The sequence below is a fragment of the Pristis pectinata genome, chromosome 8, assembly GCF_009764475.1.
Source record: "Pristis pectinata isolate sPriPec2 chromosome 8, sPriPec2.1.pri, whole genome shotgun sequence".
Lineage (NCBI taxonomy): Eukaryota > Metazoa > Chordata > Chondrichthyes > Rhinopristiformes > Pristidae > Pristis > Pristis pectinata.
Window position 1 is genome coordinate 87694158 of NC_067412.1, and position 17429 is coordinate 87711586.

General features: G+C 41.8%; 1 protein-coding gene across 1 annotated transcript in view; it reads left to right on the forward strand.

The window, feature by feature from the left end:
• Window positions 1-17171, forward strand: part of LOC127573057 (cytokine receptor common subunit gamma-like) — a 92686-nt gene extending 75515 nt beyond the window's left edge. The window contains exons 6-7 of the mRNA XM_052020859.1: window positions 7179-7272; window positions 16701-17171. Of these exons, the coding sequence (XP_051876819.1) occupies window positions 7179-7272; window positions 16701-16722 (116 nt within the window). The 3' untranslated portion in view covers window positions 16723-17171. The remainder of the gene's footprint in view (window positions 1-7178; window positions 7273-16700) is intronic.
• Window positions 17172-17429: the final 258 nt, after the last annotated feature.

Sequence of the window (17429 nt, forward strand, 5' to 3'; positions counted from 1 at the left end):
TGTCAGAGGATCTATCTTGGGTCCAACACCTTGATGCAATCATGAAGAAGCAATGCCAGCAGCTTTACTTCATTAGGAGTTTGAGGAGACTTGGTATGTCACCAGAGACTTTGACAAATTTCTAAACATGTACAGTGGAAAGCATTCTGATTGGTTACATCACAGCCTGGTATGGAGGCTCCAATGCACAGGATCTCAAGAGGCTGCAGAGGGTTGTAGACTCAGCCAGTTCCATCACGGGCACAACCCTCCCCACCATCAAGGACATCTTCAAGAGGCGGCGCCTCAAGAAGGCGGCATCCATCATTAAGGACTCTCACCACCAGGGACATGTCCTTTTCATGTTACTACCATCAGGGAGGAGATACAGGAGCCTGAAGACCCACACTCAACGATTCATAAACAGCTGCTTCCCCTCTGCCATCAGATTTCTGAACGGTCCACGAACCCATGAACACTGCCTCGTTGTTCCTTTTTTTGCACTACTTATTTATTTTTGTAATTCATAGATTTTTATATCTTTGCACCGTACTGCTGCCGCAAAACAACACATTTCACGTCATATGTCAGTGATAATAAATCTGATTCTGATTCTGGGTATAGCCACAATGATAGATGGGGTGTTCCAGGATTTTGATTCCGTGACAGTGAAGGAGCAGCAGTATATTTCCAAGTCAGGATGGTGTGTGGCTTGGAGGGCAACTTCCAGGTGGGGGTGTTTCCATGCTTTGCCGTCCTTGTTCTTCTAGCTGGTAGAGGTCATGGGTTTGGAAGGGGCTGTCAATGGAGTGCTTTACTCTGCATTCTGTTATTGTTTTACCTTGTACTACCTCGATGCACTGTGCAATGAATTGATCTGTATGGACGGTATGCAAGACAAGTTTTCACTGTACCTCAGTACATGTGACAATAATAAACCAATTTACCAATTTACAAACAGCTACCCATGAGATTTTCTTTCTACACACTTAGATCTGGAATGTATTGTCTGTTTGCAGGCTAATGACAAAGAGTAGGGTAATGAGATAGGGACCATGGTCAATTCCTTTTGGTAAGTTACTATTGATCTACAATCAGATAATACATTCCAGATCTAAGTGCCTAGAAAAAAAATGTCTTTCATTCACCTCTTACCAACTACCTTAAATCTGTACTGATTGGTTACTGACCATTACCAGTTACTGCAACTGGAAATAGCTTCTCTTTATTAATGCTAACAAGACATGTGTCCTTTAAATTTCCCATTAACCTTTTCCTTTCTATGCAGAACAATCTCAGCTTCTTTAGTCTGGAGACCGAAGTCCCTCAGAGGTCTTGCCATTCTACTTAAAGTTGGGCACTGCAATTGGGCAAGAGTACTCCATTTGACACTTAATCTATGTTTTACAAGGACTTAGTCTAATTAACTTTCTTTAATCCTCTTTTTATGAAGCTAAATGAGTGAAAACCAAATGTGTTTCTTCAGCCACATTATCCTGTCACCAAATATTTCTGTACATAAATTCCCATGTCTCTGCTCCAATATCAGCTGGAAAAGTGTACCATTTAGTTTATGTTGTCCTTTCCCATTTGTCCTTGCAAAATGGACAACTTCATGCTTCACTCTGTGAACTTTCACTCACCATGTGTCCATCTGTCTGTTCATCTGCATTTTCTTATGTCCTCCTAATATCAACTACAACATTTCTCATTGTTTACAATCAATTATGTCCTAAATACCATGCCAAGGTGACTAATTTAGATCTGAAAGTGCATTGGTCCTAATGCCAGCCCCAGGAAAACACCACTGCATACTTCCACATGTTTCACCCTCCCCTCACAGACACACACTCATAGAATGATACAGTTATAGAAATCATACAGCACAGAAAATAACCCTTTCGGCCCATCTCATCCCTGCTGACCATGATGTCTACCTACACTAATCGCATTTGCCTGCATTAGGCATGTATCCCTCTACACCCTTCCTATCTAAGCACCTGCCCAAATGCTTTTTTAAACATTATAATTGTATCTGCCTCCACCACCTCCTCTTGCAGCTCATTCAAAATATTCACAATCCTCTGTGTGAAAAACTTGCTCCTCAGATCTCCTATTTCTCCATTCTCTCTTTAAACTATGCCCTCTACTTTTAGACTCCCCTGCCCTGGAAAAAAGACCCTCTCTTCCCTATCCATGCCCCTCATAGTTTTATAAATCTCTATAAGCTCACCCCTTAGCCTCCTATGTTCCAGTAAGAATACATCCAGCCTATCCAATCTCTCCTTAGAACTACAGCCCTCCATTCTGTACTGAAGAAAAATTGCACTACTTTCTCCTTTTTGACCTTGAGCTAATATTATTCAAGTTCAGGTTCACGTTTATTGTCATAGGCTTATATACACAGAGTATAAATGTCATGAAAATCAGCTTTTTGCAGCAGCAGCACAGTACATTACCAACATGACAAACATAAGTTAACATAAACTTAAATTAACATAAATTATACATAAATCACACGACAAAATAAACAAAAAAACATAATGGCATCCATGCTTTCAATTTCTTTTTAATCATTTTTAATCCATATTGTCAACAAGTTTATTATGTGATATATTTTCATAAGATCTTTGATTGTCTGATTGTCTAAATACACAGCAGAGACAGTACGCTCAGCAACTATCATCCTTAGTTTTGTCTATTGCCATTTAGCCAACTTTCCAACTGCATCAGTAATTTACCTTCAATCCCAGGAGCTTCAGCTTTAGCTGACAGTTTCTTATTAGGCTCATTATTAAATGCTTCTGGAAATCTAGATAAATAACAGACACAGACATTTCATGCCCACTACTTTAATCACCTTTTCAAAGGAATTCAATCCGTTTTGGCAGACATCTCCCTACACTTTACAAATCCTGGGGATTTATTATTCTTCATTGCTGTTATTTTCTTCATCACAGTTATTTTGCTTACTATAAATGTGGTGAGTTTGTGTCCCTCATTCAATAATAACTTTCCTGCATGCTATCCTGTTCCTCGATTGTTAATATCAATGCAAAATAATTATTCAACTGCCTTTACTTTCTTCTTATTATTTTTACCTACATTATCACTAGTTTCAAATTTCAATAAGACCTCATTGCACTTGCCCATCATCTTTATCTTGTTATCATCTACTCTCACAGCTATGTAATCATATACTTTAAAACCTCATACTGATCTTCTGTTACTTTAACCACTAGCAGGTGTGTCCAGTTCAAAGTGGACGCTCCCTGGTACAACATTTTGAAATCACCTTTACCCAAACCAAGAATCCATAGTTGGTTTGCATTTCTCCTTTGAAAACACTATATTGGTCTTCACTGTATTATGACTGTTATTAAATGAATGTTCACACTCCATGAGATGTTAACTAAGTGTAGTTCTTTACCATGACATAATATGATCTGGTCCCTTCTTCGTTCTAGGTCATTTCTTTCAGAAAGCGGTCCTTAACACATTCAGACATTCACTATTTTTTAAGCGTGAGCTAGAATGTATGAAAATTATAACCATGTGGCCTTGGCTCAATGACTGCATTTATACATTCCACCAGTTCACTGCCATGATCAGGAGCTACATACTATTTCCACTAAAGTGTTAAATCCTTTTCTATTTCATAATTCTACCTGAATGTAACAGTCTGCATTTTCAGCATTACATCCCCTCTCACCAATGAAGTGATTTTGTCTTTATCCACCCAGGCTGCCTCCACCAATCTCCCAATTTTTTTTTCATATTGGAGTGATCTGCACAGTCAGCCAGTCACTTCTACAGATGCAATCTTTCACATTTGCTGTGAAGTCTGCTTCACTGCAACTTGAAAGGGGCCTTCCTGAGCAGGTCCACAGCTGGGAAACTGATGGGTGAACCCACTAAACTGAATTGATACCTGAATTTCATTTAGTTTGTTCCTTATAATCTTAAAAAAATATATGGAGAAGGTTTACTTGGACCCTACCCTATCCTTTTGGTCCAGTACTTTACTCAGTTTTTAACCACCTTTTCAGGTTTAATTAGGTCACATTTTAGTGCCTGAAACACAAATTCATACAACTACTTGCATTTAAATAAACTAAATGAATTTTAAAAGAGAACAGTCTAATTCTGTCTGGAAAAACAAATTATTTGTAAAAAGAAAAAGAATTAATATGTGTATTTTTAATGAAGTGTGCTGTGATCAATTATTCAATATAATGTTTCCCCCTTGATCTCGAGTTTAAATCCCAATATTTATTTCACTATTTCTGCAATGATTTAAATGTAATCTATGTTTTATTTTTCTTTAATTGTTTGCTTTGTTATGAGCTACAATGAGGATTCTTCACTCTGATTGATTAAATAGCATCCTTGCAGCTTGACTTGCTCAAGGACATCACAGAAACCCTGTGCAGAGCACTAGTTTCAAACATTTGTTGCAGAGTCAAATTCTCAGCTGATGAGCCCAGTAAAGATCCGTGGGCAACTGTATGTGAGAGTATTGCCACCCACAGCAATATCCAAACCAATATATCTGATTGCTTGGTAGGTCCAGTCTGCGGTGCACAAAATGTGATAAAATAATTTGGTGATATTTATGCCTAAAATGCTACTTAGCTAATATATTGTAATTTTACAAATGTGCAATCACTTTCCCACTCTCCCTCCCCTGCTAAGAACAAAAGAGTTGAGGTTGATGCAGCATTACTACCAAGTTTAAGGCCTAAAATAAAAGATATAGGCCTTGAATTTCCCCTGCATCTGTGATGGCTTGTTAAATATCTGCTGCAAATTGTTTTAGAACCATAGAACCATAGAACAATACGGCACAATACAGGCCCTTCGGCCCACCATGTTGTGCCGCCAAACCACACCTAAGACTATCTAACCCCTTCCTCCCACATATCCCTCTAACTTAAATTCCTCCATATGCTTATCTAACAATCTCTTGAACTTGTCCAATGTATCAGCCTCCACCACCACCCCAGGCAGCGCATTCCATGCACCAACCACTCTCTGGGTGAAAAACCTCCCTCTGACATCACCCTTGAACTTCCCACCCAATACCTTAAAGCCATGTCCTTTTGTTTTGAGCATTGGCGCCCCGGGAAAGAGGCGCTGGCTGTCCACTCTATCTATTCCTCTCAATATCTTTTATACCTCTATCATGTCTCCCCTCATCCTCCTTCTCTCCAATGAAAACAGCCCTAGCTCCTTTAGTCTCTCCTCATAATCCATACTCTCTAATCCAGGCAGCATCCTGGTAAATCTCCTCTGTACCCTTTCCAATGCCTCCACATCCTTCCTATAATGAGGCGACCAGAACTGGACACAGTACTCTAAGTGTGGCCTAACCAGAGTTTTGTAAAACTGCATCATCACTTTGTGGCTCTTAAACTCGATCCCCCGACTTATGAAAGCTAACATCCCATAAGCTTTCTTAACTACCCTATCCACCTGCCAGGCAACTTTCAGTGATCTGTGGATATGAACCCCCAGATCCCTCTGCTCCTCTACACTGCCCAGAATCCTGCCATTTACCTTGTACTCCGCCTTGGAGTTTGTTCTTCCAAAATGTACCACCTCACACTTCTCTGGATTGAACTCCATCATAGTTCTGAGTCCACCACTTGGAAACAGTCATTAGGAATTAACCTTTCAAGAGGAAGGTCTCTCCTTTCACAATGCCTCCGCACAAAGTCTATAAAGGAAATAAGTTTAGTCTCTGGCCCCCACTCAGCTCAGGAGCTATGCCTGGGAGGGAGCCCAGGGTGAGGGGAATGATCAGGGGTTGGAGGGGTGGAGTGTGGAGTGAGGGTCAGCTATCAGTGATCAGTGTTTGTGCGGGAAGGCTGAGGTCGCAGATTGAGGTTCATGGGGGATCATTGGGTGAGGGCATTAGGCTGGTGAGGATCATGATCTTGTGGATATCAGACTCTATGTCATTTGGGGACTTGGGGAAATAGGGATTCTGAAGGAGAGCCAATAAATCGTTAAAGGGGCTTATCGGAGCTAAGTTTGCCCCACCATTTTGGGACCAGCTCAGGAAGGATCCCCTTAGTCAGAAAGAAGCAGCCATTATAGCTCCTGTGAGATTGTGCTTCTGTAGGAGTTGGCTCAACTGCATATCCCATGATCTAGCTGTTGCTGAGCCCATCTGTCCAGAAAGATCCCAGCTTCAATTCCTTGTCTGGTCTGGCTCAGCTGTTCTCGGCCAGGAGAAGATGGAAGTGAAAAATGTGAAGGAATGGGCACCCTGATATTTTGCCCACTGATTCCCTGTTCTGAACGTGCGTGCTGCCCCCAGCACATTCTCAGTAACGCAAAAAGATGTATTTCACTGTGTGTTTCGATGTACATGTGACTAATAAATACATATCTAATATCTAACTGTGTAGGTAGTGGGAAAAACAGAACTTGGTTTGCTGACATATCCTCCTTGGTTGAAATGCCAGGTGAAGTACTGAACCTGACAGGTTAAAACCCAACGTTAGTCTGTGCTTTCCTTCTTTTATTCATTTTTCGGGGTCTGTGCGTCAATAGTAAAGCCAGCATTTATTGCCCATCCCTAATAGCCCTCGAGAAGGTGGTGGTGAGCCACCTTCTTGAACTGCTGCAGTCCTTCTGGTGAAGGCTCTCGCATGGTGTTGTTTGGTAGGGAGTCCCAGGATTTAGACCCAGCAACAGCAAAGGACCAGCAATATCTATCTATCATCAAAGATCCCCATCACCTGGGCATTGCTATCTTTTCACAGCTACCATCAGGCAGGAGGTACAGAAGCCTGAATTCCCACACCACAAGGTTCAAGAACAGCTACTTCCCTTCAAGCATTTGCTTCTTGTACCAACCGGAAAAATCCTAATCACTACAGTTTAGCAACACTATGATCACTTTGCATTGAAATAGACTTCTTTCTTTTGCTCTAATTGTGTTCTTTCTTGTAAAAATTGTGTATAATTTATGTTTAATTTATGTTTTTCTTGTGAATGCTGCTTATATGATGCTATGTGCCTGTGATGCTGCTACAACTAAGTTTTTCTTTGCACCTGTGCATACGTGTACTGTGCATGTGACAATAAACTCAACTCTGACTTTGACTTTGATGTTTCCAGTTCAGAGAAATTGAGGTAGAAACTTAGGATGAAAAGGAAGTAGGGATGGTAATTATTTTATTTTTCAGAAGATAAACAAAGGAGTTTCAATCCATTGGAATTACTCGCTACTGTACCAGTTTTGGGTTTATTCGTATTGATAATATACCTAATACATAAAAGGTGGGTACAAGTTTAGTTTGATTTACTACTATGGTTACATAGGTTATGGTTACACTCGTGACACAATGGTTTACTTCTTAATGTGCCTAGTTGTTTTGCCCTGTGACTGTGAATCACAGAAATATTGGCCAAATGCCTTTCACTTTAATCAACTCATCCTGTGTTTGAGAGAAAAATATTACATTGAGACAGCCTGGACTAGATTCAAGACATAAAGTGAAAATCAAAAAAAAAACTGCAGATGCTGGGAAACTGAAATAAAAATATGACATTCTGGAAACACTCAGCAGATCAGGCAGTGTCTGTGAAAGGTAAACAGAGTTAACCTTTCCGGTCAAAGACTCTTTATCAGAATTGGGAAAGGGAGCAAAGTTAGTTTCATTGCAGAGAAGGTCAGGGAAAGGATGGACAGGACGGAGGGAATATCTCCAATAGGGTGAGACCAGGCCAAGATGTTGATGAAGCTACCTGGTTGGTAGGTTAATGAGAGATATTAGAGAGAGAGAGAGAACACAAACAAAGGAGCTTGAAGAATGCAGGCCACAAATGAAGGAAATGCCTGGCAGATCAGGTCAGTGGAGAGACAAAAAGTGAATTAGTATTACAGATCAATAACCTATTGCTAGAACTGATGAGTTACAACATTTAAAGGACATTTGGACAGGTACATGGATAGGAAGGGTTTCGAGAGATATGGGCCAAATGCAGGCAAATGGGACTAGCTCAGGTAGGCCTGAGTGAGTTGGGCCAAGGGCCTGTTTCCGTGCTGTTTAACTCTCTGAACCTACGAGTTCTGACAGACACAGAGAAAATGAGTTACTTGAAATAGTTGAATTCAATATTGAGTCCTGAAGGCTACAATGTGCCCAGAGAGAAGATGAGGTGTTGTTCCGCAAGTTTGTGTTTGGCAGGAGGCTGCGGATAGATAGGTCAGAGTGAGTGTGGATTTCAATTCTCCATCCCAGGCCCACTCTTATAGCAAGGCACAACACAAGCCCAAGGAACAGCTTCTCATTTTCCATCTGGAAATGTTTCAGCTTTCTGGATCTAACATAAAAATCAGCAATTTCAGGTAACTCATTTTCTCTGTTTATATCAGAACTGCTGCCAGTTCTACCAGTGGTCCATCTATCTGTAATATTAACTCAGTTTTTCTCTCCTGTCTGATCTGCTGGATTTTTCCTAATGTCTGACCTGCATTCCACAGCTTTTACATGTTCCTCTGTGTGTTCTCTCTCTCTCTCTCTCTCTTTACCTGCTCTTATTAACCCAGCTACCAGATGGCTTCATCAACAACATCACCACAGTAGTCTTGGTCTCACCTTTTCAGAAATATTCCCTTTGTCCTATCCCACTCCATACACTCTGCAACTTAAAGCAAGCTTCTTTTTCTCACTTTCTCAGTTCTGACAAAGGGCCTTCAACCAGAAGCACTAACTCTGTTTTTTTCTTTCCACAGGTGTTGTTGAACTTGCTGAGTATTTTGTTTTCAGCATTTTGTTTTGTGTTATGATGCCTGATTTGATTAGGTCCTGCTCAATCTATTTCCTAGACTGGCATAATTCTGAAGAAGAAGGAAAGGGAAATTGAAACTACAAGGTCTAAACAACAAGCACGTTGTCCTTTGCCTCCATCTTAGTGGGGTTGGGAAGAATTGTATTAATCACAGAACAATTCATAACCCACCAGCATTTCAAGCACTATGGAGCCCAATTTCCTCATGCACTTCAAAGGAGAGAATCACTGTTTATTCCACTAAATCCTGAAGTTTCAGTGAATAGCCAGACAGTTTAGAAAAGCATTGGTGTTAGTGGATAAAATGTTAAAACAGAACATAAGAAAGCAGGGAATGGGAAAACGCTCTTGAAGCACTGACCCCATTCCTTTTACACTCATCTGAAAAAGCTGGAAAAACTCAGCACTTCAGTTTGACAGCTGTGAGGGGGACAGAAGAATCAACAATTCATGTGCAAGCCCTTCACTGTGTGGGCTTTTACATCTCAACTTTTATGGGTTATTCCTAAACCCACTCACTCTCCTGGGAGAGGCAGCCAAACACACAAGTGCCAAGAAACTTACTGAAATTACTTGCATTCCACAATGATGAATTTGTTTTACCAGTCCAAAGGGACAGCAGTTCTCTACTGTAGCTCAATCATAGTGATGGAAGTGCTTACTGCTGAGTTAAAAGAATGCTCAAAGTGGCTGCGCAGGTTGACTCTGTGGTTAAGAAGGCATATGGTGTATTGTCTTTCATCAATCAGGGAATTGAATTTAGGAGCCGTGAGGTATTGTTGCAGCTATATAGGTCCCTGGTCAGACCCCACTTGGAGTATTGTGCTCAGTTCTGGTCGCCTCACTACAGGAAAGATGTGGAAGCCATAGAGATTGTGCAGAGGAGATTTACAAGGGTGCTGCCTGGAATGCAGAGCATGCCTTATGAAAGCAGGTTGAGGGACTCGGCCTTTTCTCCTCGGAGAGACGGAGAATGAGGGGGGGACCTGATTGAGGTGTATAAGATGATGAGAGGTATTGATAGGGTAGATAGTCAGAGGCTTTTCCCCAGGGCTGAATTGGTGGCCACAAGAGGACATAGGTTTAAGGTGCTGGGGAGTAGATATAGAAGAGATGTCAGGGGTAAGTTTTTTACTCAGAGAGTGGTGAGTGCATGGAATGGGCTGCAGGAAACGGTGGTGGAGGCTGATACGATAGGGTCTTTCAAGAGACTGTTAGATAGGTACATGGAGCTGAGTAAAATAGAGGGCTATGGGTAAGCCTAGTAATTTCTAGGGTAGGGACATGTTCGGCACAGCTTTGTGGGCCGAAGGGCCTGAATTGTGTTGTGATTGTTCTATGTTCTATGTTCTAACTCCTGCAAAGCCCTAAAATAAAACACAAATTGGACAGATCGCAAAGATCTGGCATCTATAAAGAGCAGATACCAAGGTCTCAGTAACCTGCTCAAGGGGCACTCTAGGGAACTGCTCTGAACCCTGTCCTGTATTTATCCTCCAACCAATGCTGGCTAAACAGAAAAAAGCTTCATTATTGTCACTGCTGCATGTGATTCTTGCTGTGCACAAATTGGTTGTTTTAAATACTTGCTGTGATTACATGCCAAATGACTTTGTTGCAATTTCCTGAGGCCAAGAAGTGCTTGTACAAATACAGCTTCTTTCATTTTTGATCTATATTTTTCTCTTTTCAGATGTTGATGAAACTCTGGTGTATGTCCACTCCTCTCTCTTCCTAACAGTACTCATCCTCAGCATACTTCACCATCTGTAATGTTAATTACTTATGTTTTTCCTTTTCTTAATATCCACTCCAACTTGATTCTTCTATAATTCTGTCTTTACTTCCTTCTCACCACCTCCCCAAGTGGACATGGCTAGAAGTACAGCCTTTGTTTCAGTAGTACGTAATCACTTTACAATTGACCTTCAGAAAATTAGCTACCTTTCAACATATTACTGCCAGGTAGACCATTGAAATTTCCCACTTTAAAAAGCTGACCCAGCTAGGATTATATACTACTGTGATCAATAAATCTATTAATTTCTTCCTGCCCTCCAGTACAACTACCTCAGAAATCTTTGGCATATTCAAATGTGAAATGAAGGGCGTGTGCTTTGTTTACTAATCATGATTAACTAGGTTTTTTTAAACTAAGTTTTCTTATGAGTGCAGAACATTTTGTTTTTCTGATTTACAGCACCACTCCCCATGAAGTATTCATATTTCATTTGTTTACACAAACTTAATACTGAGTTTCACTTTACAGGACTTTAAAAGTTAGTCATATAATTAGGTTACTTACAGTAATGTTAGGTTACACTAACATTAGGTTAGTCACCTAATTGTAAGTTAATAGGTGATTGGCTAATTAACTAGTTATCAGCAGCCAATAAAAAGAAGGTTGAGTCAAGTAGAGTGGCCATTTTGGGGGTGGACCAGTGTGAGACTGGGAAGCTTTGGTGTGAAGAGGCTGAGTAAGTGGCCCAGGTGCTTGGAGTGAGAGCAGGGACTTTGAAAGGCAAGTCTCATTTGTTTGGCTAATTGGAGGGCACTTTATCCAATAAAAGGAAGGTAAGGTTAAGTGGCATGGTCTTTTGGAGTAGAAATTGAGAGACTGGGGAGTTGAGGCTGTGAAGGGGCACAGGTAAGACAGATAAGGTTTTATTTCTGTTGTTCATCCTTTGTACTTGATTCAATGTAGGCAGGATTGTAGTTGGGGCAGTGAAATGCTATCCCTGCAAGATGTGGGAAGCTGGGGACCCCCATGGTCTCCCTGATGACCACATCTGTGGGAAGTGCACCCAGCTGCAGCTTCTGACAGACTGGGTCAAGGAAATGGAGTTGGATGTACTCAGGACCATCTGGAGTTTGAGAACCTTATGGATGAGACTATTACTGAGGTGGTCACACCCAAGGTACAGGGTTCAGATAGATGGCTAACCATTGAGAAAAGTAAGGAGAGTAGGCAGTCAGTGTGGGGGTCCCCTGTGGCTATTCTTTCTCTAACAGCTATACCCCCTGGATACTGTTGAGGGGTATATTCTTTAAGAGGTTAGCAGCTATAGTCCTGTCTGTTATTGTGACTTCCCCTGAGGCTCAAAGGGGAAGAGTGCAGTCAGAGAAGGCAATACCAATGGGAAACTCAGTAGCGAGGGGGACAGGCAGGAGATTCTATGGCTGCAGAGATGCCAGGATGGTGTGTTGCCTCCTGGGTGTGAGGGTCAAGGATGTCTTTAAGTGGCTGTGGAAAAATTCTTGAGGGGAGGGTGAACAGCTAGAGCTGTTGCATGTGTTGGTACAAGTGCCTTGCCTAGAGCAAGGGAAGAGGTTCTGCAGAATGAGTACAGGGAGCTGGGTAAGAAGCAAGACTTTGAATAGTGATCTCTGTATTACTCCTGGTGCCACATGCTAGTGAGGTCAGAAATAGAAAGATGGGTCAGATGACTTCACGGCTGAGGAGCTGATGCAGGGGGCAGGGAGTCAGGTTCTTAGACCATTGGGATCTCTCTTGTAGAGGTGACCTGTACAAGAGGGATGGGTTGCACTTGAACCAGAGAGGCACCAATGTCCTTGCAGGAAAATTTGCTAATGGTACATGGGAGGGTCTAAACTAGAGTAGCAGAGGGGTGGGACTCTGAGCAGGAGCAAGTCAGAGGAGTTGTCAGCAAGAGTTTAGTAATCAGGATAGCCAGGGACACAGTAAAGGCAGCAAAAGGAATACTCAGTTCAACTGTTTATTTCAATGCTTGAGGCTTAACAGGTAAGGCAGGTGCACTCAGTGTAGGTTGGCTCTGAGGACTAGGATGTTATAGCCATTACAGAAATATGGCTGAGAGCAGGACTGGCAGCTCAGTATTCCAGGATACAGATGCTACAGGTGTGACAGAGGTACAGGTAAGTGAGGACATAACAGCAGAGATGCTATTCTTTGGGGATTGTCCTGTGAGGCCATCTGGGTAGAATTTGGAAACAAGGGGAGGGTCAATCTAGTGGGGCTGTATTATTATCCCCACCACCACCAATAGTCAGTAGGAACTTGAGTAGGTGTGGAGAGATTGCTGATAGTTGTAAGAATAATAGGATTGTATTAGTGGGAGACTTTAACTTCCCCAGTATTCACTGGGCCACCCAGTGTTAAGGGCCTGGATGGGGTGGAATGTGATTAGTTTCTTGAGTCAATATAAGAGGACCTACTTGGGAGGGTGCAATACTGGACCTCCTCCTGGGGAATGAGGCAGGGCAGGTAACTGAAGTGACATTTGGGAGCACTTTGGCTCCAGTGACCATAATTCTATTAGTTTTAAGATATTGATGGAAAAGGATAGGACAGGTCCACAGGTTAGGGTCCTAAACTGGAGCAGGGCTAATTTTGGGTGAATAAGGTAGGATCTGAGGTTGAATGGGTGAACCTGTTTGAGGAGAAGAGAATGGCAAGTGGGAGGCTTTTAAGAGTGTGATATCAAGTGTTCAAGAGCAGCATATTCCTGTTAGGGTGAAGGGTAAACCTGGCAAGTTTAGGAAACCTTGGTTGACAAGAGATATTGAGATTCTGGTTGAGAAAAAGAATATGTACATTGGGTTTAGGAGGTTGGGATCTAGTAAATCCCTTCTTAAAAATTAAGGATTCTCTAGGAAATCAGGAGGGCAAAGGGTATGAGATGGATCTGGCAGGTAAGGTTAAGGAAAATCTTGATATTCTATCACTGTATTAAGAGTGAAAGGGTGGCCAAGGAGAGAGTAGGTCCCCTTAGAATTCAGCAAGGCCACCTATGTCTTGAGCTGCAGGAGATGGGTTGGATTCCTGAATATTTCTCCTTGGTGGTGGTTGAAGGTGTTTTTTCCTGAATGGAGGCCAGTGTCTTGTGGTGTGCCTCAGTGTTGGGACCCTTGTTATTTGTATAAATGGTTTGGATGCAAATGCATAAGGCTTGATCAGTAAGTTTGCAGATAATACAAAATTAGCATGTGTTGATGGTGAAGGTTATTCTAGATTACAGGGGATCTTGGTTAGTTAGGGAAGTAGGCCAATGAGTGGCAAATAGATTTCAATACTAATAAGTGAGGTGATGCATTTGGGAAGTCAAACCAGTGTGGGACTTGTACTATAAATGGTAAGGCACTAGGGAGTGTAATGGAACAGAGGGATCTAGGAGTACAAGTGCATAGTTTGTTGAAAGTAGCATCACAGGTAGACAGGGTGGAGAAAAAGGTGTTTAGTGCACTGGCCTTCAGTCAGGGCATTGAGTATAGGGGTTGGGACAACATGTTGCAGTTGTACAAGTTGTTGGTGAGGCTGCACTTGGCAGTTTTGATCACCCTGCTATAGGAAAGATGTGGTTAGACTGGACAGTGCAGGAAAGATCTACAAGGATGTTGCCAGGACTAGAAGGCCTGAGTTATAGGGAGAGGTCGGCCAGGCTAGGTCTTTATTCTGTGGAATGTAGGAGAATGAGGGGTGACCTTAGAAACATTTAAAATTGAGAGGCATAAATCAGGTGGATGGTAACAGTCTTGTCCCCAGGGTAGGGAGTCCAAAACCATGGGGCATAAATTTGGGGTGAGGGGGGAAAGACTTAAAAGGAACTTGAGGGGCAACTTCACACAGGTGGTGAGTATATGGAACAAACTGCTAGAGGAAGTGGTTGAAGCAGGTACAAGAGTATGGCAGGGCTTGGAGGGATATGGGAGAAATGCAGGAACTTGGGACTACTGGGTGAGAATTGGTCAGCATGGACTTGTTGGACTGAAGGGCCTGTAGCCATGCTGTATTGCTCTCTGAATCTAGCTGTCCGTTTAAATGAGTTCTAATACCATTGAACCACAGCTCAGAATGAGGCCATTTGTCTTGTTGTTGCCTTTGCCAGTACTCAGCTGTACAATTTGAGTCAGTGTCATAGTCACAGAAACAGACCCTTTGGCTCAACTTGTCCATGCCAACCAAGGTGCCTAGCTAATCTAGTCCCATTTACCTGTGTAAATCATATTTACCATATCCCTCTAAACCTTTCCTATCCATGTACCTGTCCAAATGTCTCAACATTGTTATACCTGCTTCCAGCACCTCCTCTGGCAGCTCATTCCATATTCCCACCATCTTCTAAAACCTGCCCCTCAGTTGCCTTTAAAGTTTTACCCTTTCATTAAACCTATGCCCTCTAATTTTAGACTCTTCTACCCCAGGAAAAGACTGATTTGCCCTACTTATGCCCCTCATGATTTTATAAGCCTAAGGTTACCCCCTCAGCTACCTTTGTTCCAGGAAAAACAGTCCCAGCCTATTTCTCCTAACCCAAGCCCATCAGTCCAGGCAACATCTTTGAATCTTCCCTGCACCTTCTCTAGCTTAATCACCTCCTTCCTATAGTATTTGCCTCACACTCCTGCCCTTGCTACAAAGCCATTTTCCTTTCAGTATTTATCCAATTTCCTTCTGCAACTTGCTGTAGAATCTGTTGCCACCACACTTTCAGGGATTGCATTCCTTAGCAGGACAACTTGCAGAGAAAAGACCATCCTCATCTCCTCTGGTTCTTTTTTTCATAGTCATAGGTCCTGTTTGTGCTACATGACCCTTCAGCCTATCTCATCCATGCAGACCACCTTGCCTTCTACACTAATCCCACTTGCTAGGATTAAGACTGTATCCTTCAACACATCTGACTGCCTATCTATGCCCCTCATAACTTTATAAGCTGTTTTCAGGTCTCCCCTCAGGCTATGGTGCTCCAGAGAAAACATTCAAGTTTGCCCAACCTCTCCTTGTAGTTTATGCCCTCTAATCCAGGCAGCATCCTGAAACCTCTTCATGCTTTGCAAAGTCTCCATATCCTTCCTGTAGTAGGGTGACCTGATCTGCACATTATACTCCAAGTGCAGCCTTGTATAGATGTGACATGACTTACTCTATACTCAATGCCCCAATCAATGAAGGCAAGCATGCCATAAACCTTCATTACCAGCCTATCTACTTGTGTGGCCACTGTCACTGAGCAATGGACTTGAACCCCAAAATTCCTAATGAAAGATTTTGTCCAGGATAATTGATTTCTCTTGAATGCTAAAAATCAAGTGGAAGATGAATCAATAGCCAGGGCATTGAGAATAGAAGTTGGGAGGTCATGGTGTGGTTGTACCAGATGCTGGTGAGGCTGAACTTGGAGAATTGTGTTCAGTTTTGGTCTGCTATAGGAAAGATGTTATTAACTTGGAGAGAATGCAGAGAAGATCTACAAGGATATTGCCAGGACTTGAGGGACTGAGTTGTAGGGAGAAGTTGGAGAGGCTAGGACTCTTTTCCTTGTACCATAGGAGACAGGTGATCTTGTAAGGTGTATAAAATCATGAGGGGCATAGACAGGGTAAATGCACTCTTTTCCTGGAGTTGGGCAGAGGTTTAAGGTGAGAGGGGAAAGATTTACTAGAACCTGAAGGACAAATTTACTACAAATTGTGGTATGTGGAATGAGCTGCCAGAGGAAGTGGTTGAGGCAAGTAAAATAACGATTACTCAAAGAAGTTGGACAGGTATGTGGATAGGAAAGGCTTGGAATATGGGCCAAATGCTGGCAAATGGCACTTGCTCTGATAGGCACCTTGGTCAGCATGGGCCAAAAGGCCTGTTTCTGAACTCTCTCTATTTTCACCCTTCCATTCTCTCCAAGAAGGGCTGTCCTTTTCCACATAGTCCCTGGTGAAATTATTAGTTTACAAATGCAGATCTTGGAACCAACGTGCTTTACTGTTTCAGACAGGATTTAAGAATAACCAAAATAATTCTGATCTGAAAACTAAGGGATGATGAATTTTAAAAAGATTGATAAAGAATGCTGGATCCAACAAGCCATCTTGAGATGAAGCTCACACCATTGTTTTTGTTACTAATTCAGTGTTTTGTATGTCTTTTCTCACAGGAATCTTAAAATGAAAGTCTAACAATGAGTTTCAAAGTGATCACTTCAAATTTCCAAAGGATGGATATTGGCATTAAAGATCAACAATCTCTTGTCCATGTTTATGGTTCAGAGGGCCATTGCTTCACATGAAAGATATTTACAACTTAAAAACAATGATGGCATCACTCCTACACAATTACTTTATTTCCACAATGATGCATGCTTGTATTTTAACCCCATCTGCACAGCATCATCAGCTTTTTGGTCTAACAGAAACTTGTCTATGCTCCACAGGGAGTTGAAAATGAAAGTTCCAGTGTCAGTTATCTAAATCTTTCAGTGATTTTTGCCCAAGCAGTGCATTTACTTGAAGGGGTCAATATCATCTCTCCACCAGTTTATACAGCTTCAGAAATAAAAAAAAACAATGTGCTAATGTAGCAATTAACTAGTAATGGAATCTAAATAAATCAAATGCTTTTGCTTCTGTTTTACTGTTATTGATTTGTTTTCTGTCGGCTTTCACCCCTGTTAAACTTTGAGTACATAACACTTCTCATTTTACCACATCCTCTATTTGGCTTCTGATCTAACCTTTATCACAAAAAAACTCCTTATCAGCCTCCTACTTTGAACCAAAAATGTGAAGAATTCAATCATCCTAAAGGTCATGGTTTCAGAACTGGAGCTGACACTTTCAAAATTAGCACCTTAGATCATGCAACAAAAGCACCTTACCTGAGGCAA